General features: G+C 40.2%; 1 protein-coding gene across 13 annotated transcripts in view; it reads right to left on the bottom strand.

Moving 5' to 3' along the window:
* ORC4 (origin recognition complex subunit 4) overlaps window positions 1-24,061 on the bottom strand; it is a 407,571-nt gene that overhangs the window by 24,541 nt on the left and 358,969 nt on the right. For 9 of the 13 annotated variants that reach the window (XR_012154244.1, XR_012154242.1, XR_012154239.1 and 6 more), the window contains 10 exons: window positions 22,007-22,082; window positions 21,566-21,651; window positions 19,449-19,497; window positions 17,670-17,821; window positions 14,508-14,681; window positions 10,829-10,915; window positions 5,117-5,225; window positions 1,439-1,534; window positions 1,291-1,358; window positions 154-415 (listed from right to left, as the gene is read on the bottom strand). Coding sequence is in view for 2 of the 13 variants with exons in the window: in XM_073305436.1 (XP_073161537.1) it covers window positions 1,291-1,358; window positions 1,439-1,534; window positions 5,117-5,225; window positions 10,829-10,915; window positions 14,508-14,681; window positions 17,670-17,821; window positions 19,449-19,497; window positions 21,566-21,651; window positions 22,007-22,082 (897 nt within the window). In the remaining 11 variants the exon portion in view is untranslated. Of the gene's footprint in view, window positions 1-153; window positions 416-1,290; window positions 1,359-1,438; window positions 1,535-5,116; window positions 5,226-10,828; window positions 10,916-14,507; window positions 14,682-17,669; window positions 17,822-19,448; window positions 19,498-21,565; window positions 21,652-22,006; window positions 22,083-22,823; window positions 22,887-24,061 lie in introns of all 13 variants that reach the window. The other 4 variants (XR_012154238.1, XM_073305436.1, XM_073305435.1 and 1 more) reach the window with 2 other exon arrangements.

The raw sequence follows: 24,061 nt of genomic DNA on the forward strand, positions 1-24,061 counted from the left end.
AAGCCAAGCTCCCTTAAGGTGAAACTAGCAGTACAGGCTTGGAGCAAATAAACTTAAAATCCTCTTCATGTAAAAAAAAGTCACAATGTTAAGGTTCCTCCCAACAGCTCAGTCAAATGCTTCCTTATGGAAGAGGAAAATTTTTGTACTTACATGAAAGCTTCCTTTCACTAAGCACTATAGTCCACAGATCTGTTATGATGGCTCTTCAGGCTACTTGCACTTTTTCAGGCACAGCCATACCTGTCTGTCTGTCACTGGCACAAAGGTGTGTGGCCACACTTGAAGGCCAAGTTAGTTTGAGAATTTGGGGGGTCAAAGGGAACCAGCACAGTTTATCCGCCATGCTGTATTTTTGTGCAAGTGACCCGGAGGACCAGAAACTGAGGTTGAAGTGCTGGAGTCTCATCCAAGTCTAAAGAAAGGCCAGAGAGAAAATGATGGCAGCATAACTCATTTGGGGGGTTCAAGTGAGCAGCAGCTTTTTACAAGCTGACAGGGTCTTCAGGGGCTGGACCACACCCTTTTCTGCTAGTGACTGATAGGTCTAGTTTTATGTCCAAAAGATGCAGGTATGATGAAGATTCACCAACAGATCAGTACACCTTAGTTCCAGACAGAAAAGGGAGTTTCAGCTCTTTACTGATATTAAGCTACCTTGAGCCCTGTTTAAGAGATATTGGAACTTAAACCGGTTACTGATTCAGGACTAAATACTAGCTGTCCTGCACCTTGTATCAGAGTAATTTGGGGGCAGCAAAAAAACCCCTACATGCCACACAAGGCAACGCTTTAGAAGTCTGCTAGAAACCAGAATACTGTCTTTCTGAATAAAAGGCTCTATATCAATTGAAACAATTATCTCCACGCAAAGGAATGACAGTCTAAATTCACTCACTGCCAAACTTATCCCTTGATAAATGGCAACGGGTGCTTGGGTTCGGCTGCTGAACTCTTTAAAAATAAAGTCCACTTTGGTAAGGTATGTAATGTTTCAATAAGTCAGATATTAGCTCCCCCCAAAATTCTGTCTTTATATTTAACCATGGACACTGAGATACAACACCCATCCAGCAGATGGCAGTACAAGTACCACACAAATGTGTTTTTCATTTTATAAGAGACCTTTCTGATCGTTTTATTATCTACTATCTAATCACTTTACACAGCAAAATCCCTTAGATCTTTAGCTATGGAACAGATATCAATTTTTAAAAGTAGCTCCTAGAAACCTATAACCCAAGTACAGATTAATATCTAGTTATGTAAGGAAACAAATTAAGGATTTACCTTCATAACAACAGGTTTCTCAAAGTTGTACATGGAATGTGCTTTCCGTTGTATGAACTTCTGAAATTCTGTACCAAGGAAAATGATATTACTTGAGTAACAGTAAAGTGATATTTATAGATTTTTAAAGTTGATACTTTCATCTCACCATTATAGACCATTTGAAAATTAAACGGTTCTCCTTCATAAACATCATTTAAATGTTTCATAGCTATAATTAGGCAGATTTCTAGCACAGACAAACCTATATGGAGAAAAGAAGATATTTAGAACGGTCATTCACATGTATATGCATGTTTCTAGGCACATTAAAATACAGGCACATTTACAATATAGCATTACTTTGAAATTAACAGAAGCACATCAACAATTCAAAATTACTGTTATATATAACTTTAAGGGTTGAACAAGAGCTGTAAAAGCTGACTAGATTAAACTTAAACATCTCTCCTCATTTTTTCCTCAGTGAAAAAAAGGGTATGTCTGCTGTCGCGGCAATGCTTTAAATGTGGCTGTGTAGTGGCAGCTCCATCACTAATAAAACCATCTCTGCAAGAGTAGCAGCACTGTCTACAGTGCCACTTACAGCGCGGAAACTTGTACCGCTCATGGGGGTGGTTTTTTACACCCTTGAGCGAAGGAAGTTTCAGCACTAAGTGGCAGTGTAGTTAAGGCCTCAGACTTAATGCGATCAAATGTAAACTGAAGTAGTGTTATAGGAGTTAAATTCCTATCCTTCTGAAAGGCAGGTAAATCAGCTGGCCCTGCTGCCTGTTGTACTGCTTTAATAACTCAGGAAGTTTAGGAAAAGATTTTTAAGATACCAAACAAAAGGCCTTCAATCTTAAAGCCCTAAGGAAGCTAAATGTCAGCTTAAGATAAATTGTGTCTAATGGTCAAGTTAATCAATCCTTTGATAAGTATATCACCACCACCCAATTACATTAAGGAATCACTAAACAATTATTACACTGACACCCTTACCTTGGTGTATATAGTGTAGTAGTGGCCACATCAGTCCCAGCATATTAGAGAGACAAGGTGGGTAAGATGTCTTTTATTGGACCAAAATCTGTTAGTGAGAGATACAAGCTTTCAAGCCCCACGGAGCTGAAGAACAGCACTGTGTGGCTCAAAAGCTTCTCTCACCAACACTGGTCCAATAGAAGACATTACCTCACCCACCTTGTCTGTCTCTCTACATTTACCTTAGTAATAGTTTTACCACTGGGACATTTATTTCTCAACTTACCATTTGCACATTTTCTGGGCTACTTCAGTTCAGCCCATCTCGTTAGAAACAACTTAACTTCTGATTGCTATTTGGTATTTCCAGTTCACCTTTTTATAAACAGGTATCTATTAAGAATCATCACCACTAGTAGTATCTCTCATGGAAGGGAGGCCAAACCCAACAATTAATTTTGGGTTTATATAAACATGTGTCTTTCCTTGTCAGAGACCAGTAAGCAGACAAGCATATTAAAAAGGAACTACCTTCTCACCCATAAACCAAACAGAAATGAGCCTTAGTGTGCTCCTGGAGAGTTAAGAGAAACACACAAACCTAGATTGTCAGGCCAATAGGGACAAGTCAATTCTGGAGCTGTGGCCAAGGTATTCTGAAACAAATCAAGGAATTTTTAGCTAAAGTATTCCTCTACTTAGATAAAGCATAGAGAAAAAATCAATCGTGGAGAGCCAGGCCCTGAAGTTTGTGTGTTTTAGAGCAACAATCAATGCCTTGAATTGTATCAGAAACAAGGCAGTGCAGTTCCAGAAGCACATCTGTAATATGCACCATTCATGAAACTGAGAAATATAGGGGCAGCTGCATTTTGCTGTGGCTGAAGTTGGAGTAGTCCTTAGGTATATCTTCAAGAAGAGCTCACTGCAATAATCCAATGGAGGTGTCCAAGATATAGATTGTTACAGTGCCCACAGAGAAGCATTTTGGGACACTGACCATACAGAAACAGTTGAGGAGCCAAAGACTTAGGTCACCAACTTTGGTAGCAAAAGGTCAGCACAAGCCCTGTTGCTGCACATTCCCCCCCAGCCCAAGGGTCAGAAATCAGCTCTCAGTTCAAGTTGATTTCTTAGTGCAGCACTTGCAGCTCTTATTTGAGCGATGCCTCAACCAGCTCATTCATTTAAACCCATCTTGTTTAGGACATTGGAGAAGGATCTACTAGACTGAAGAAAAGGAGAAACAGAACTTCAGATCATCAGTAAACTAATGGCACTACACCTCAAGCCATCTCATTCTTCCCTACTGGTCTGACAATATGAGTGATAAAACAGAATTGCAACTTATGTCTGTCAAGGTTCCTCCCCCACTCTGAACTCTAGGGTACAGATGTGGGGACCTGCATGAAAAACCTCCTAAGCTTTTCTTTACCAGCTTAGGTCAAAACTTCCCCAAGGTACAAAATATTCTACCCTTTGTCCTTGGATTGGCCGCTACCACCACCAAACTAATACTGGTTACTGGGGAAGAGCTGTTTGGACGCGTCTTTCCCCCAAAAATACTTCCCAAAACCTTGCACCCCACTTCCTGGACAAAGTTTGGTAAAAAGCCTCACCAATTTGCCTAGGTGACTACAGACCCAAACCCTTGGATCTTAAGAACAATGAACAATCCTCCCAACACTTGCACCCCCCCTTTCCTGGGAAATGTTGGATAAAAAGCCTCACCAATTTGCATAGGTGACCACAGACCCAAACCTTTGGATCTGAGAACAATGAAAAAGCATTCAGTTTTCTTACAAGACAACTTTTAATAAAAATAGAAGTAAATAGAAATAAAGAAATCCCCCCTGTAAGATCAGGATGGTAGATACCTTACAGGGTAATTAGATTCAAAACATAGAGAACCCCTCTAGGCAAAACCTTAAGTTACAAAAAGGATACACAGACAGAAATAGTTATTCTATTCAGCACAATTCTTTTCTCAGCCATTTAAAGAAATCATAATCTAACACATACCTAGCTAGATTACTTACTAAAAGTTCTAAGACTCCATTCCTGGTCTATCCCCGGCAAAGACAGACTATAGACAGATGCACAGACCCTTTGTTTCTCTCCCTCCTCCCAGCTTTTGAAAGTATCTTGTCTCCTCATTGGTCATTTTGGTCAGGTGCCAGCGAGGTTACCTTTAGCTTCTTAACCCTTTACAGGTGAGAGGAGCTTTCCCCTGGCCAGGAGGGATTTCAAAGGGGTTTACCCTTCCCTTTATATTTATGACAATGTCCCAGGAAACTGCTCTTCTGCCTCAAGGGTTACCACTTAAAACTAACCTCTGGCTCCCTTTACAGAGAACATTACTTTCTCCTCCAGCCATGAGGGAAGGCAGATGATCAGGGAAAGAAGCCTCATACTACCTTTGTCCATACTATCTTTCTGTAGATAGGGCACAGGAGACAGAAGTTCCCTAACTATAGCACCTTTGACAAGACCTACATTCTCATTTTAAAAAAAACAAACCCTGTAAAAAGTTCACTCATATCCAGAGACCAGGAGTGAAAGATCTGGTATGAAAGCATGGAGTGCTTCTATCAACCAACACTTAGACTAGAGGACCAAAGACACTTCATTGCTTCAAAAGTAAGGTAACAGGATGCAATGGGAAAGTAGCAGGGGGCACTACCCAGGGGCAGAGATGTTCCCCCACCAGGGAGCTGAACTAAAGGGGACTTGTGAGGAAGAAGACAGTTTCCTGAACTTTACTTGTCCAGTGCAAGAGAAGAACTTAAGGGCCATCACCTTAGCACCTTCAGGGGTTCTATATTCACAAATTATTAAAGTAAAAAATACTGGAATTTACCATGTACAATGTTTGCTTTTGAGTCCATTCTGCACAATTTGCTTGCTTCAAGAAGATCTGATCCAGTCATAAATGGGTGAGATACTGTTATGCTACTTAAAGCAAGCATCTGAAAATAAAGCAAGAGAAAGGTTTCTTATACAAATATTGATTATATACATTCCATACTCATGACATTCATATGTGAAAGTGTATATGCTTCCTAGAGTAATCAACGGGAAACATTTATAAATAAAGCTGATATGTGCATTACTTTACAGTGGAAGTTACAACACTAAAGACAACTAAAAATCTGGCAGCTAGTTCATTAATACAACTGACTCATCTTGAGTTATTTGTTCTGAAGACTGGAGAAAGAAAAACCTTATATCTGGGTAACAGTACAGCCTAGCCACATTTAGATTCCAAACGCAAAATGACAAGACACTAATAGCTCACAAATTGATGCAATGAATGGCTGAAAACACAAATTTCAATGAAGAATTGGCCTTAAGTGATATTCCTAATTAATTAGCTTTCACTTGACCTTCAAGTGACTATCCTACTATGAACATCATTTCAAATATACTACTTTTGTATACAGGGAGGAGCAACTTGCCCAATGCACTTATAGAAAATGAAAGTTAGCTGACCCTGTGGAGTATAGAGACAAGGTTCCCCAATAAGTTTATATCTATCCTGCAAGATACAAAGTTATATCAATTACAGTTTTAAAATGTTTTTGTGGGCAGAACCCAATTACTAGTTTAGAAGACATGCCAGAATTTTTAGAAAGTACAAAACAACTAACACTAATTTTAGAAAATTCAGAATACAGTAGACTGATACTTTTCTATGGCTGATAACTGAAGACCAACATTAAAATGACATTTGAGCCAGTAATAATACAATGCAAATAGAAATTAATTTGTTTCAGACCAGACTGGTATCCCATACCACCATTGTACATTTGTTTTAATTTCAGAATTTATACAAATTCACAAGGCAAGTATTTAAGAAAGCTGCTGATAACTTACTCTTAAATACACAGCCAAGCAATGTTCTTCAGTGGAACAGAAAGATATAATTTTAATTCTTTAAACCTGCATATTAGATGGTGGTGGGAGGAAACAGGCACATTAACAGGAGATTAAATCTCAGCCATGGCAGATTTACTTTTTAAAACAATAAACATTTGAAGTTTTCTGTCCTGTCTTGTGAGCTATGGGTTTTATTGCTGTCTCCCACACTCCTGTGGGTCCATCTGAAAGAAGGCCTGGTTTCTACCCCATTCAGTTAAGTGATCATCAAGAATCATCTACTGAATGTTGACCAGTCCCATATCTTTAGGGTTTTGTCCCAGTGTAAGAATAGAGCATGGTGCTGTAAGCAAAGATAACTGACAACTATCACAGTCCTTTGCTCCTATCCTGTCTGGTAGTCACTATATTCAGTGGCAGGAAGAAGGAACCAGAACTATCATTCATTCAAGGTATACAGGCATCAGTGCCTCTTTCTTGCCAGTTGAAGGACTGAGTTAGGTAAAAATCAGAGTGAGAAACAGCTAAGACTTCACAAATGACAGCCTTAATGTGAAATGGGAAACATGTAGAATAGAAAGAGGACTATAAAGGTAACTTACCAAAAGTTTTCTGTTGCGAGCCCCTTTTCACTTATCCTACATTTATACCAGTGGAATTAGTGAGCAGTATATCTACAGATAAGAGCTTACCTAGAGTGGAGCTTGGACCACTGAATGACTGCACTGCAATTCTGCCATACAGAAATTCAGTAAATACTCACAGATGAAGGCATACAGAGACAGCCTGATGACTGCCTTGCAGCTGGGAGATACTTAAGTCCTTCACACTCCTGAGGTGGTCATGAGAGAATGGGTCTTGGTAAAACCTGTCTAACCTGCAGTTAGTTAGATTTTACCAACAGGGTTATAAGCACCTAGGCTACACTCCCAAGTTCAGTCATTTACTGTAGCCTTACAAACAGCTTTGCTGTTGCTGAAGTACTGAACTTTTCTGAATTACTGAGTCTGAGCAAGACAAAACTTCAGGGCCTGTTCCACATTAAGGGAATATAAATTCCATTGAAGAGAATTGAAAGGTTCTTGACATAATGAAGTAAAATAATTATTTCTGAATTAAACTTAAGTAACCAACTGCAGGGGTAAGTAAAAATGTGCTGATATAGGAAAAAAATTAAGGTAGAAAGATAACTAGCAAGGTCATCTGATTCCTTGCACTGAAGTCACCAATTACAAACTAACTCGAGAGAAAGCAACCTCCGGGATACTGCTCCCACAGGTTCAAATGGCAGACAACTACATTCAAAATTAAGGGAAAGTCCTATTAAGGGGAAACTGGGCTGCGCGTGGGGTGCTGTAATGAGACGAACAAAATCTGTATTCTGACCTCCTCTTATTGCCAAAGAGTAAACTCAGGGCTCACCTCACCTTCAGCCCCTTTTCCAAGCCAAACAAGGAATTCAGGACATGCTAGAGAGAACAATTCAGCACCTCAGCCCTTTTATTTTGACTACTGGTAAAGGTATTCCAGAACCAGGTAAAGTTATCTCTGAGAGGCAGTTAGGTTAGAGTGGAAACCACTTAACCCCCAGGAAACAAAAGCTAATTGTTCCAAGCTGCAGAAGATGCTTTAGCCTCAGGATAACAGGTCAAGTTTCCAGGGGAATATCAATAGAGGACTGTGGCCAGTGGAGAATCCGAAGCAATAGATCCAGAGAAATTCTCAGCTTCGTCCTGTTTAATTTTTCTTAGGCTAGATACCAGGGAAGCAGCAGCTCAATTCTCTGTTCCTATCCCCTGAGAAAATATCTTTTCCCAAGACAGTTGGGTTAAGTTCCTGTAGTGAAATCTACGCAGTCTACCCTCACTTGTTAACACAGCAAACCAGAATGTAAAACTGTTGTTCAAAAGTGGTTCCATGCTCAATACAGCTGAGCAAATAGCACATGGAGATCTGGATATTGAGGAGGGCACATTTCTTGGGCTGATAAACTGCTCAAGTGAACTCACCAGCCTGATAGGATGGCGGCATGTTTAATGCAGAGAAACTTAGCTCCCTGGCGTCCAAAGGGGAAGAGTAACACAGAAAGGATTCTTGGTTGGGATGGGCACAGAGTTCCTCAGGTAAGTGTGTGCACCATCTCTGGAAAATAAAGTTCTGCAGGAGGCATAAGCAGAATCTAACCCAATTGTGCCAAATCCACTCAGAACACAGTGATTTATCTGCTGAAAAGTGTGGCTGACACAGGTGAGGAAAGATTCTAATATGTCATACCTTGATATTTGGTTACCAAGGCTGGAAGCAGATAGGAATTCCCTGCAGAAGAGGTGTCTGTGGTCTGTAAGAGAGAAACTGTTCATGGACTGGAGAGGAGATTGAGGTTTGAATCATGTTCAGGCAGAGATACAATGTGAATAATTTTCCTCATTCAAGTTGGTTATGAAGGTTAAGGGTTTTGCAGAAAACACACAAGTCAGAAGCAAGACCAAAGGACGGGCAGAAGTGGATGTTCTGGTTACATCGTCAAGTGTTGGTATTGCCAATGTGTTAACATGAGGGGGGAGAAAAGTACAGATCCTACAGGTGCACAAAGCAAAAGAAGTTGCAGGGTGAGATGGGTTGAAGAATAGACAAGAGGAGTGGTTCCAATTCAGAATTTTCTACAGCAGATCCAGTAGTTGAGTTTCAAAGTGGACAAGAGCTCCATGTGCACTAGTAAACAATGGAATATCAGGAGTAAAATCCCTAGCCTCTGGTCAGGAAGTGGAGGTGTAGGGTCAGAGACAAGACAGATGGCCTTTTTGTTCAGAAGATCTCAGCTGTCTACCTCTACATTCCAGATTTGATGGGCAGGAGGAGATTCAGGAAGGAACTGTGGCATATCCTAAACTAATCTCTTCTTGTGTACAGGTACTGAAGATCCATAATTCCAGGCCTAAGAGAAAGATCTGAATTGACCTTCTAATGCAGTGGTGGGTCCGTTAGGGTAATTGCTGGCAGGCCGCGAGACAGTGTTTACATTGACCACCTCCAGGCATGGCTGCAGGCAGCTCCCAGTGACTGCAGTTCGCCGTTCCTGGCCAAAAGGAGTTCTGGAAAGCAGCGCAGGCCTCAGGGATGTGCTGGCTGCCGCTTCCCACAGCTCCCATTGGCCGGGAACGGCGAACTGTGGCCACTGGGAGCTGTGAGTGGCCGTGCCTGCAGACAGTCAATGTAAACACTGTCTCGTGGCCCATCAGTGGATTACCCTGACTGGCCACATGCGGCCTGCGGGCCAGAGGTTGCCCACCACTGTTCTAATGGAATGACTGAAAAAGGGGTAGGGTGCTGGCCAGCAAGGCTGTATTAGGGCTGCTTGAGGTCAGCGTTCAGCAATGCAAAAAGGAGTTCTGTCTGTTGGGAATCTCCTTCATAAAGAAGTGAAGGATCCCTGGACTGCCCTGGAACAAGATTGCCTCCAAGTGGAGGACTGGTGTAAGCCCCTTCCCTCTGAAAACCTTGAGAACACTAAGAGGACTTGGTCGATGGATATTTGAGAGATTTGGCCAGATTCTTCCCAAAAAGCTGCTTAGAGGGCAGCTCTGCCAATTTGTGTTCCTCTCTGCACTATAATTAGGAACCCAGTTGTTGTGACAGCCCACCATGGAAACCCATGACGGCTGAAGACCACATCACAAAAGGTATGAAGCCACTTGAATGGCCCCAGATAATACCCAGTTCTTCCTGCTTGGGCTTGAGGGAGACCAGGAAACCAAAACACCTTCTTTAAGTCTACTTAGGAGAGATCAAAATAGGCTTGTACTGGGAGGAAAAGGAACCTGATGACAGAGAGACTGAGGAGAAGGGGGAGAGTAGAGATGAAGGCAGTGGCAAGGAAGGTTAGAAGATATGGGGAGATGGTCAATGGGAGGTTGGGGGAAGAGAGCAGACATGAAGTCTCAGTGTCCATGACAGGAAAAAAAAAAAGCATATTAAGAGGCAAGAGAGGAAAACGTAGGGGGTAAAAAAGTGGAACAGGGAGACAATCAGAACTTATTGATCTTCTCTGAAGAAATAATTAGGATCCTGTCTGGAAAGGGAGGAAAGAGAGGGAGAAGAATGTGAGGCGGGAGTCAAAGATTAGGAAAAAGCAGCTACGGCTACAGACTTGCAAGTAGGCTTGTGCGAGAAGTAGTACAGCTGTGTGGTTAAGATAGCGGAAGTAAAGGGACTCTGAAGAAGTAGAAATAGTTCAGATTCAGCAGTTAGAGGTAGGAAAAAATCTTATTCAGGGCAAAATATGATTAACTGGATGTTGTCTCTTAAGAGTGAAATGCTTTAAACATTCATTCTATATATGTATACACTATATAGCTCAGCAATACATTTTACAATAAAGCAAGGACTAAATCTGAACGAAGCAGTTGACTACACAGTCAAATAATGAAGACTCATGAACCATAAGTGTATCCTTAAATAAAAGGACAGTCATAAATCAGTACAATTATTCATATACTTAATAAGGAATAAAATATGCACTAGTGAATGAAGGAATGTACAAATATACACTGCTAATGACATTTGAAAAAACCTATCCAAGAAGATGTTTCAAGTAAAGCTCAATTAATTTGTATGAAAAATAACTAGCTTACAGGCTACTGTATTAGCAATTTCATGATTTAACAATATTTTAGAGACAAATATCAATACATACCAATAGCATGTGAAGTGATCGCAGGTCTTTGCTGCAGTGGAAATGATTTCGTAGCACATCTTGCACTGTTCTGTCTTCTGAAAGAGACTAAAAATGGAATTTTTAAGATGTACTGTTTCTTGACCAACTGGAAAATTCTTGGTCATCTAACCAGACCTATTTTTATTATCCAATATTAATATTTATTGTGGAATCAGAGCAAAATTCTGGAAAAAAAATTCACTGAAATCTCTTTTCAGGGGGAAAGACAGGCCAAGCTCTTGTAGAGAACATTTCCACAAGTATAACTTGAAAAAAGTGAAATTACAGTCCATTTTATATTGAACTAGGCAATACTAAACATGCCACCACTAGCTGAATCCCCTTTCAGCTCTAAAATACATATTTTATGGTGCACTCTCAATGTTTTGCCTAATTATATGATCACTGTAGAACTTCTAGATTATATATACACACCTATTGAAAAAGGTTACTGAAAGAAATTCATGTATTTTCTCATTTGTATCCATATTTTAATGGTTTTAAAACCACATCTGATTCTTAATCATTTAACTAGCTGTACACAAAGCAATTCAACTTGCCTTCTCTGATAAACTTATCTCCTCTGGCCAACACTTAGTTTTTTGTAAATCAACCTCTCAGCAGACAAGTTTATAGTCTCTTTAAATGAGAAATCCTCCACTGTATTTCCATACTATTGAGACTCTTCAAATGGATTATTCAAATGATACTCCCTCTCCTAAGATCTCACTTAGGCCTGGTCTACACTATATGTTTATGTTGACATAAGCTGCCTTGCATCAACCTAGCTGTGGAAGTGTCTTCACTTAAATTTAGCTCCCGGGTGCCTCTACACCAATTTAACACCACCACCTCCCTGACTGGCATAGAGTCATGGTTGACGTAATTAGCTCAGCAGTGTGTCAGTGTAGCTATTGCATTGCTTAGGTTGACTGACTTTCTTTCAGGAGCCATCCCATAAGGTCTGGGAAAAGTGGAACAGATTGCTTAGCATAAAGTAGTTATCCTTGAATGGTCCCTTGAAATGTGGTAAGTGGTCCACTAACATCCCTGCAGGTTTCCTTTGAGAAAGGGGGGTTCCAAAGAGGATGGAGCTAGGCTGTTCTCAGTGGTGGCAGATGACAGAACAAGAAGCAATGGTCTCTGTTGGATATTAGGAAAAACTATTTCACTAGGAGCATGATGAAGCACTGGAATGGGTTACCTAGGGAGGTGGTGGAATCTCCATCCTGAGAGGTTTTTAAAGGCCTGGCTTGACAAAGGCCTGGCTGGGATCATTTAGTAGGGGTTGATCCTGCTTTGAGCAGGGGGTTGAACTAGATGACCCTCCTGAGGTCTCTTCCAACCCTACTCTTCTGTGATTCTAAGCAGGGCTTTGGAGCTGTGCTCTGGCTCCGCTCCAGCTCCAGGCAAAAACCTGCAGCTCCGTGCTTCAGCTCCAGGCACTGCTCCAAAACCCTGATTAAGAGTACTGATAGGTCAGATACAGAGTGACTGCATTATGAAAAAAAAGTGTTCGCCCACAGGTGATATGGTGGGTTTTTTTTCCCCCGTGACAGTTCATTCAAGAGCAGTGATTGGTTTCACCCACATAGTTGGTGTGGGAGCATTTAGTGCACTGGTGAGGTATACCACATTTGTACGACTCACGGACCTTGAAAGAGGTGTTGTGGAGGGTGTTGATCATTGTAGCAGTGGAGATAGGTCTGCAGGTTTTGCATCTGTTGTGGCAAGATCTGATGCTTGTTTTAGCTGGTGTGTCCTGATCTGGGACTAGGGCACCAAAATGGGGCAGGAGGGTTGGTGGGGGGGGGGGGGGGGGGGTTGTCAAGGGGCCTTGGCTCTGCCACTTTTTGAAAGTGGATGGGCATGGCCTGTCCACTTTTTGCCCAGGCCTGGCCCCTTGCCCCTCCTCTTCCCTTTGAGGCCCCGCCCACAGCCAAGCCCGGCCCCGGGAGCCTAAGCAGTTGTGGGGAGCCATGGACCCACCATCTGCCCAGGGTGGGGAAGGCCCCCCAAAGAGCAGCCCCTGGCCAGTGTCCCTGCCTCCTGGGCCCCTCTCCTAGGGCAGATTGAAGGTCCGTGGCTCCCGACAGCTGCCCAGGTGGCTTTTGCCATGGCCCGGCTGCTGCTCTTCAACCCCACCACCAGGCCAGACTGGAAGCTGGAGCTGGGTTGGGGTAAAAGCTGCACGAGCAGCTGTGAGGAGCCACTGACCTTCCTCCTGCCTTGGGCAGGAGGCCTGGGGACACGGGTCAGGGGCTGCTCTTGGGCCCGTCCACTCTGGGCAGATAGAGGGCCCAGGCTCCCTGGCCAGGCTCCAGCTTGGCTGGGGGCAGGGTCTCATCCCGCCCCTCCATGCGCACGCGCACACACCCACACACACACTTTTAGGCAGAATCAGCCGCCCCACTGTGGGAACTTGCTTCTGAGGAGGAAGAGCTTGGAGTTTGAAGGTCAAACGAGGGATTTTAGGAAGAGGCGGCTTAAAACAAGGTCCTTTTTAATGTAGCAGAGAAGAGAACAACAAGATCCAGTGGCTGAAAGCTGAAGCCAGAGAAATTCAAATTAGAAATAAGGCACTTTTTATGCCTAAAAACATCTCAAGGCAAGAGGTGGATTCTCTATCTCAGTGTCTTCAAATGAAGATTGAGTGTCTTTTTGGAAAATATGCTTTAAACAAATGAATAACTGAACTCGATACTGAGGTAACTGGGTAAAATGTAATGGCCTATAATTTTCACATGGCCAAGATAGACTATCTAGTGGTTACATCTGGCCTTAAACTTTATTAATTTTAATATCTGCTCTTCATACAAAGTGCCATGGGTTCTTTAATGGCCAGAAACAGGACCTCTAAGGTTCTTCGGAAAGACAGCACAAACGATCACTCTGTGGTTCTAATGCTATTCTGGGGCATTCTGACTCAACAGCTCACCGAAGTGCTATCAAGTCACCAGCACTATTTCCTTTCCCAGATTTGCTTTCCCATCCACGTGCTGCTCACTACCTAACTGACAGATCTAACACAGCCCAAGGCAGTTTCATATCACAAATAGTGAAATACAGCTAGAGATATACATGTTAACAATCAGCTTATTAAACAAAGTCCAAGGTTTCATTCACAATACAAGCTATATCATATGTACACAGTTTCTTCAAGGCACATGGTCAGTGTAAACGTCATTCCCTCAAGAGAGCTTAAATCCAAGCACAATCTGCTCAGGATTATTTCAGATGGCACGTGATTCAACATTCACATGATTCATCACATCATCCTTTACTCAGATTAATAAATTACTTGAAAATGGGCTCAGCCACTGGTCTGCTGACCAATATTGTCTTACTGTTTTTCTTGTACTTTTGTTCTATTTGTACAATGCCTAGGACAATGGGGCTAGGGCTACTAGGAGCTATGATAATACAAACAGTTAAATTCACACTATTTTTCTAAAAACCTGAAGCAAAAGAGAAAACATAGGCTATTTCACATTTTATTCCTTCCTTAAATAGTGAATACCAAAAATAAACAGAGGACACTAAAGACAAAAACACTATAAACCACAGCAATTTAGAAAAATTATGAATTTTAACTTTTTCAAACACTTCAGTAAGACAAATTAATTACTTCATTATTAATACCTTTGTTTCAAGTTACCTGAACATTCTTATTCCATTTCTGTGTGAAAGGCTTGTATGGAAACTCTGCAGGTAGATACAACTGTTCTTTAAATATTTTAAGATATTGTTTAAAATCAAATGAATTCAGCAAATATATCTGTCGGTGGGAGAACCTTGACTTCACTCTCTTTTCCAGGAGTTCCAGAATATCCTTGTTTAAAAAAAGACAGATTCAGTGAAACAGTCTAAGAGGAAAGTACAAATAGCAGAAATAGAAAAAACTGGATTATTAAAGTTTTGTTTTAATAATCTAAAGCATGATTAGTAACAAACTTGCTAATTTATAATATAATTGACAATGTTTCTTTTAAATGCCCAACTACAAGCTATTTACTTAAGTCACAGTAATTAGTTGCTGGGACACACAGTAATTATTCCATAGACTAAATATTTCAATTACTTTGGGTTGTATTCAAGACTTCAGCCACTGTATCAGGACTGTAAAAATGTGTAGGTTGGTGGCTCATTTCACCTGTCTTTTGGAAGGCTGAACCTGATCTTGCCAGAAAATTTTCAAGAGCCAACATTTCTCTTTTAGAAGAATAATTCTCTTGTACCACACAAATACTATTAGGCTGCTTTTGAGCAGGAAGAATAATCTGATTTTCTCTAGAGAGGTAATAAAGAGCTTGTCACAGAAGGAAATAAGAGAAAATTGGCATTTGTCTATTAAAAGGAAAATTAAATACTGCTTCCCTATTACAGTGACATTTGGGTAAGAGACGGATTACTTTTTCCAGTCCTTTTACTTGCCCTGAAATTGGGAAAGTTTAGGCTTTGTTAAAAATGCATGAAATCATCTCCAGAAAGAGAATGAAATCAAGACAAACTAAAAGTAAGTACAGTAGTAATAGGACAAAAAACACAATCTTGTATATACAATCTGATGACCCACTGTATATCAACCTCCAATTCTCATGAAATCTAATGAGACTCTCTAAAAAGATGTGGAAGATTGTTTAAAATCAGTCTTTTTATAAAAGATTTTGCTCCTGAATCCAATTAAGTAAATCACTGATGGAGAGTGTAGTGGACCCTGGAAACAGGAACCTTTATAACAGAAAAGATTCTGTACATTAACTGCACATTCTGTACATTAAATTGGTTCAATATTAACTTCAAGTAACTTGCCCATTAGACATTGCCCCAAACCAAAAACCAGAAGCACCTCTAAACTTCTGCTCTATTGGAGGCCCATTGTTTTCTAAGACATCTTCCTCTTCCTTTTTTTGTAACCTAGTCATCTTTTCAACTGTTGCTTTAAGAGCATTAAAAAAAGTTAAAATAATCTTTAATAATACTTTTCTAGATTGTTAATGTTATCATCACGAGTGTTTGATTGAAGGAATGATGGTTGTTTAACCAGCTTTTTAAAAACACACGTAGTTTGTATGCCACGAAGACATACCTTATTGTAGTAACGCACAGATTTAGTGTTTAATGATAAGCAAGACTGCCTTATATTTAACAAAGTGAACGTAAGAAAAGCCTGAAACATTTTACCCTACCCCACCTCCACACTTCCCAAAATTAGTCTAGATCAGAAGTCTTTTCTTTTGTAAGTATGGCAGTGTTATAGCAGCAATTACTGGTGAAAAAGGTTTGTTTTTTAAAAAAGCATTTGTCATATTTCATAGTGTGGTAGAAAGACAGTGTAGTTTGATCCAAGTTTCTACACTTGCTCAATAGTGAATGAGGAAAGGAAGAGACCAGCAGCCTGTAGAACAAAAGATAGGTAACAATGTTGATCCTGATATTTTTTAGATGGAAAACTAATGAGAAATGGATTATCATGGCTCCTGCAAAGTAGTAAAAGAAGTCCAAGTTTTTGCCCTCTTCTCCAGAATGTAACCATTTTTAAGCAGTAAAACTGAAGCTAACAGGGAACAAAAAAAGCAGAGATCCGAAGAGCCTAGTTACATATAAGGCAAGCCTGAAGATTCACAATTACTACTGTTGAGTTTGTGGCTACATACTGTATGTAATCCCTGCAACATTTAGTTTGTTTAAACTTTTTAGCAGTTCTTTATATTAATTACAAAACAAAACAACAATGTTACACTGGGTAATGCTTATTGTTGTTCTGTGTTCCCCTATGTCTTAAGGGTGTAGTAGTTTATTTCTTTTTAATTACCTGAAATGAAAAGGCATTCTTCTTTGACAGTGTCAGTGTGGTTTAAAGTCATTTCTAGTGCTTATTCTAAATCTTTTTTGTGGGGGATACCAGTGATAAGTTTGTTACTATACCCTGAAGATGACCCTGTCCTCAATTCCATCTTTCAGAGTAACAGCCGTGTTAGTCTGTATTCGCAAAAAGAAAAGGAGTACTTGTGGCACCTTAGAGACTAACCAATTTATTTGAGCATGCGCTTTTGTGAGCTACAGCTCACTTCATCAGATGCATGCCGTGGAAACTGCAGCAGACTTTATATATACACAGAGAAAATATTCTCTGTGTATATATAAAGTCTGCTGCAGTTTCCACGGCATGCATCTGATGAAGTGAGCTGTAGCTCACGAAAGCGCATGCTCAAATAAATTGGTTAGTCTCTAAGGTGCCACAAGTACTCCTTTTCTTTTTGCGAATTCCATCTTTAAGTCCAGACATAGGCAACGCAAAGATTAAGTGGGGTGACCACAGCTTTTTCTCCTGAAGTACAGTCTGGTTAAGACATAGGAGAAATTGACATAGCACTGACATTGTTTCTATGGCATTAACTTTAATAGCTTCTTGTGTTGTCCTTTTCTTTTTATAACTTTTGGTACTTTTTGGTGAGATGCTTCATCTTTAAGACAGATATTAAGATGCAGGAAAAAATTGCTTCCTATTAAATCTGAAAGAACCTCCTTCATTTTCTTAGTAAGAGAGGTTACTGGAGCATATTCCTGTTTTCCTACTTCTGTTCCCATTTGCTCTGAATATTTACTATTTTGTGTCACTTAATTTGTATCTGTACTAGAATCAATTTTTAAAGTAAGCCAATATAACAACGCTAGGTCAGGGGGAGAAGTTTCCGAAGTTAGCAGAATTGTCTCCTTAAGACATGACTCTTAAGAATAAAAATATGAAAAGAATATGAAACATTACAGTTGTCAGAAACATAAGCTCTATAAAACAGAAAAGAAAAAAACTTCTTACTTGTCTACATGTAAGTCCAATAACTGTTACCGGAGTCTGTGCTGACTGGGATATATCAAAAAGATTGTACAGTAATGTCTGGTTCTTGTGATGAACAAAGAGGTCAAATTCATCCAGTATAAAGAGCACTGGACAACTGCTATCTCGGTTACCTAAGACAGGAATTAAAACAGTATATTACTGAACTGGTAAGTACACAACTATTAGACTTCTTACCTTTGCAGCACTTTTGTTCTAGTGTGCCCTCAAGTTTTAACCTGTTTATAGAATCTTTGCTAATTCATAAGACCCCCATCTCATGTGTATTTGCTACATGCCATGGTTGATGATGATTATTTAGCTTAAAATACTGCAGAGGTTAAACTAGCTTGTCAAGATATTTTTTGGTTACAAATAAACAGTGAAAACAACAGACAGTTAAGACGCCCATTTATCATTTTAATATTTTAAGAAGGCTATATCAATTCTCATCATGGGCAAACAGACTTGATAACAGCATTGCAAAAATCTACATGCACATCCACCACTGCATTCTACACCTGAATGCATAGCAAATATTTGCTTTTGGTAGAATGAACAATAAAACCTGCAAAAATCTGACTGCATTTTGCTGGGGGAAGGTGGTATGAATGAGACCAAAAAAAAAAAAAAACCAAACAGTAACTGTTTAAAAGCAACAGAAAAAAGTTCAATACTATTTTCAGATTTTTTTTTTTTAAACCTGCCATCCTTAGCCATTCCATGAACAGTAGAAAGAAGTCTTTAGTGCTGCTCCTGTAAATTAAGCTTAAGCATTTGATTCAAACATCACAATGCTTGATATGACCACACGACCGTTCACTCTACCCATTTTGCAACCAAGGTTCATTCTCATGCAGAAGTGTCTTGTACTATGGTCCAGAGCAGTGGTCACCGACTGGTTGATCCTAGAGGATCTCCCAGTTGATCGCGATCTCCGGTGGTGTAGTATAGCTACCGCTAAGGCAAACTCCCTGCCTACTCTGGCCCCACGCTGCCCCCAGAAGCCGCCAGTGCAGCCCCCCAGCCGGGGGTGAGGGGGAAAAGCAGGGGTCTCCCTCCACGCACTGCTCCTGCCTGCAAGCACTGCCCCCGCAGCTCCCATTGGCTAGGAAAGCTGTGGGGGCAGTGCTTGCAGAGAGGTGCAGCGCATGGACCACACTGGCCCCTTCCGGGAGCGGTGTGGGGCCGGATAGGCAGGGAGCCTGCCTTCGCCTCGCTGTGCCTGCCGCCCACTGGGAGCTGCCGAAAGGAAGTGTTGCCCAGCAGGAGGCTGCGCCCCAACCCCCTCCTGGAGCCAGCACCCCAACCCCCCTCCTGAATCCCAACACTCTGCTCCTGCCCTGATCCCCCTCCCAGAGCTAGCACCCCGTACCCCCTCCTGCACCCTAACCTCCTCCCAGAGCTAGCGCCCCGGACCCCCTCCTGTAGCCCAACCCCCTGCCCCAGGCTCAGCCCAGAGCCCCCTCCCACACACCAAACTCCTTGGCCCAAGCCCAGAGCCCCGTACCCCCTCCCGAACCACAACCACCTACCCCAGCCCAGTGAAAGTGAGGGAGGGTGGAGTGAGCAGGGCAGGGCTTTGGGGAAGGGACAGGGTAGATCCTGGGTTGCCCTTAGATTCAAAAAGTTATCTTGGGCTTAAAAAGGATTGGAGACCACTTGTCTAGAGCGTGAGGTAATCTTTGATTTCTCTACAGCATTTGGGTGAAAGTTTGTTAAAACTCACCGGGGGTTTAAAGTCTTATACAAAATATTTACCTTTCTTTAAAGCTTCAAGAAGAAATGCAAGGTTTTCAGCAAAACTACCCTAAAGGAAAGAAAGATATAAAATATATCAATGTAGGGTAGGAAGGTCCTCAAAGATCATTTAGTTCATTCCCCTGTGCTGAGGCAGAATCAAGTATAACTAGACCATCCTGAACAGGTGTTTGTCTAATCTGTTCTTAAAAATCTCCAGTGAGGGGGGATTCCACAACACCCCTTGGTAACCTATTCCAGAATACAACTATCCTTATAGTTAGAAAGCACTTTCTAATATTTAGGCTAAATCTTTTTAAAGTTGGTGCCCACCTAGCTAAGTTTTAACCATATTGAAACCCTACAAATACTAGCTTAAAAGTCAGGAATCTACCACTTACTCAATCTTGTCTCCCTTAAAGTCAGAAGATAAGGGACTTTTTTCTCCTCTAAGGCACCTGGCAGACCTCATACCCACTGTCCTCATTATCCAATTCAGATTTTAAAGCCAAGCTTACTAGGAAGAAGTAATAAACTACAGTTTAACATGCTTCAGACTAATACTTCTAAAAATATTGCTAGTTGAACAACATATTTAAAATACTTAGTACGTTATTGATCAATCCTTTATTTGTAAAGAAATACCTATTGTAGCTGATGTTATCCAGATGCTCCAGTCTATTAGTAGCAATACATTTGGAACTATCAATTTTGAATTCCACTAGAACTCTTTGCCTCATCTATATAGTTAGATATTTCAAGCAAGTTTTAAGAGGGTCTTTTCACTATTTTGTGATGAAATAGTTAAAATTTCTGATTAAAAAAAGATTTTTTCAGAAAAACAAGTTAACTTCATAAAAATTACACTCAACATTGCATATAAATATATGGTAATACTGTCTAAAGGGGAAGGTGACATCTACACTACTATGGTCATCACTGAAAGTGGTGATAAATCTTATACAAAGTATGCCTTGTGAGGCATCACTGAAAAAAAAGTTATAACCTGCTGAATACTATTATCTTGTTATAAGGTGTATATCGACATTATGTATGGAGTTATGAAATTTTGCTCGGTGTCTAACTCAAACATGTTGTGGGTATGAGAAATGCCCACAGGTTAGCTCTTTAGAAGTAACAAAGGAGCTGTAAACAAAGGCATCTGGACTCATCCCTGAAAACACCTCAGAAAGCAGGTAGGCAAAGGTATAAGCCAAAATCTACAATTCAGATGGAAGGATGGCAGAGCATATACTCCAGGGAACTGCCTGACCTGTAACAGAGCCAGGTTTGTGTGTGGGGGTGGGGGGAGGGAGATGACTAGCAGACTTAACATTCCTACAAACAATTTGAATTGTGTACTTCAATCCAACTGTAAAGTGTTTTACATGCCTTAACCTTTTAATAACTCCTTTTCTTAGTTTACTAAGTACTGGCTACAGCATTATTTTTTGTGTAAGGTCCTGAGCATCTATTGACCTGGGTAAATGACTGGCCCCCTGGGACTCAAAGAAGCTAATGTGGGGTGATTTTTGGTTTTAATAACCCTTCACCAAAGAAGTCCAGTTTGTCTGGGTAGCAACATAGGCTGGAAGGCCTCAGGAGATGCCCTGTGGATCTATATTAAGCTGGTTTAGTGATCCAGAAGCCACATTTGTTGCAGGTTTGGTTAAATCTGGATTACAGAATAAACCACCAGTGTGGTAGCGTCTACCCAGTTTTTGTCAGTCTGACCTGAAATTGACTTTCTCAAGTGTGATCGACAACAGGCATGGTGACATTGACTGTACATTCATAAGTACTGTCTGGTATTTTCTACTGTCAAGACAGACGGACTTAGGAAATACTTTACAAGGGCCTTAACAGGTTAACATTGTTCTTCTAATTCCATAAATCTCATATCAGTAGTATTCAAAATCATTTATAAATTCTGAAAAGATAATTATGTGAAGAGTGAGACAGTCCATCAGTTTTGCAGTAAGGCTCAAATCTATTCATTTTAGTCTGGTCAATATATGGAAAAGTTACTTATTTGGTGTGGTTATTTTTCTGACGGGAGATCTTTTGTTTAAGTCTTGTAATGCTCTTTTTTTTTTTTTAAGCGGTGCCTAAAAGAGCAGCAAGAAGTTCATACTCACAAAAACTTTGTCTCCAACCACATTTTCCATTTGTAGTTGTCTCGTGATCTCCTTGAGTGCTATTTTATCATTTGTCTGTAAGAGCCCTAAAAGAAAGTGGTGATTACACATCAAACACTAAATTACCTCCTTCGCTCATTCTACACCCCAGTTGTCACACCATTATGCCACCAGCGAAGAGACTTATTCCAGGAACTTTTTCCCGAAGTGGGACTTTATATTATTTTTGAAGTAAGACTACTTGTACACCTCTTGAAATGTTGCTTCAGACAATCTATCTTTCATAACTAAACAATGGATAGCAGGCAAAGATTTTTATGAGAGCAGATATTCTGAAACATCTTTAAAGGCACTATTAGTTTAGATTTACAGTAAGTGAAAACCCACTACAAAAAGCAAATATATAGTATTTTTAATTTAAAAGAATGCAATATAACTTGCCATTTAGATGAACTTGCAAGAGGTTCTCTCTCACTTGCTTTACTTCCATGAGCTCTTTTAAGACATAATTTAATAACTAGAAAAAAATAACGTAATTCACATTAAAATACCTCCAGTATTAAAAACAGTAAGAAGAAGAAACTGCAAATAAAACAAGAGGATCAAACATCTACTAAAATTGAAGATACTGCTTTGTGACTGATCGAATCAACCTTTATTAGTTTGGGTTGAGGATACTCAAAAGAACATGAGTACTTCCTGTATTAACTACATTCTTGACATCTAGCATTTGCGTCCGTAGAGGAAAAACACTTTCCAAAAAATGTTTTGTTCAGGTTTTTCAAATCAGTCTTTCAAATCAGATCAATGAAACCCTTCTATATGGGCTCATCACTCCTATCTTTAAAAAAGGAAATGCAAGGATCCAGAACTTTGTGGCATGAATGAAACTTCATGAGAAGCATGTTGCTGGCAGGAAAGATGACAGATACTGTGGCTAAATTCAAAATTCTAAAACTTTTGTTATTTCCATGTTTCATGAGTTAAGTGGAGGAGGAGGAGGAGGAGGAGTAGTATCAGTTCTTTGTGAGAACAGAATATAAAAGTATTCCCAATAATTTTCAAGTTACAACATGCAGACTATTTTGTAGCTGCACATAAAAATCCAATAATGCAAAAAAGCCTTTTAAAAGATTCTAAAATGGTAGCTCTAGCATTTTCATTTAGTAGATTTCAGTAGCACCCAAAGGCCCCAATGAGGATTGGGCCCCATTGTGCTTGATGCTGTACAAGACACAAAAGTAGTTAAGGTCCTTACCTTGAAGAGTGGAAAATGTTATTAAAGACATCTCTCACACACACACACGTTGCATCTTACACACTAAGACAGGAAAGGGTGCACAAAGTTAACAGCAGCATACAATGACATAAATCAACAATGTGCATAACTTGATAGTTCCAAAGAACAACTTTTTTAAAAAGTCACCATTTTAAAGACTTATCTGTGCTCTCAGTTTTCTACACAGCCCTTGGCAAGAACTGACCTTAAACGTAAGTATTTTTAGATTCTAGTATGAATTTGATATTTATTCATTACTTCTCCTCCCCCATTGCCTCCTCTATCCAACATCATTAGTTCCTTTTAAACATAAATCCAACTTCCTCTCCACTAGTATTGCTCTCCTGAAAACCCACTTCTTCCCTTTCACCTTCAAGAAGCTAATTAAATACACTTACACATTTCATTTGTCTTATGAATTAACTGCTCACTTACATAGCCAAAATGGGTCATATACTGGGAAAAGGATCATAAGAACACTGAAGCTGGAAATTGTTGTGGTGAGGAAGAGAAGACTTTAGAGTCTTTAATTGTAGAAAGCCCCAAGACACATAATTTAGACATTTGTCTGTCACCACTATGATCACTCTGCTTACATGTTGTATCCCTTTCCTCCATCTTGTAGCCCATAGGATTATTTGCTAACTATTATCTCCTACTAATCCAGCCAGCAGTATCAATTAATATATTTCTTTTCTGAAATTAATCCATTTAATTCTTATTTTTTATTAGTATTAATTCCTTGGAATTTAGGATATGTTGAGGCATGTATTTCCTAATGAGAAGTTTTGTTAAAATGCAAGAAGCCTACAGGCTTGTAAGATCTGCAATATAGCAAAAACTATGATCAGTTATGTCAGCATAAAAGCTGGCAACCTTTGGCACAGATAAGAATGGTCCCTGAACTTCGGGGAACCAAAGGGAGGAACTATCCACATCGCATCACATGTTTATCTGACTTCTTCAACCGGTTGGTAACTGCAGGGTACACCACAACTTGGAGGTCATCAAGAGAGCCTAGGCTGGCAGTTTTGGAATGAGATAATCCTTATTAATATATTTAGAAAGGAAGTGTCATAATCCACTAACCTATAGGAGAAGGGTACCCATAAATTTCTTAGGGTATGGAAATAAGATTGGGTATAGTACGTTGAGCCTGAATTACATAGGTCAGGATCCTATAATACCCTGTAAGAGAGATTCAATAGTCAGTCTTT

This window comes from Lepidochelys kempii, chromosome 11, assembly GCF_965140265.1.
Source record: "Lepidochelys kempii isolate rLepKem1 chromosome 11, rLepKem1.hap2, whole genome shotgun sequence".
NCBI lineage: Eukaryota > Metazoa > Chordata > Testudines > Cheloniidae > Lepidochelys > Lepidochelys kempii.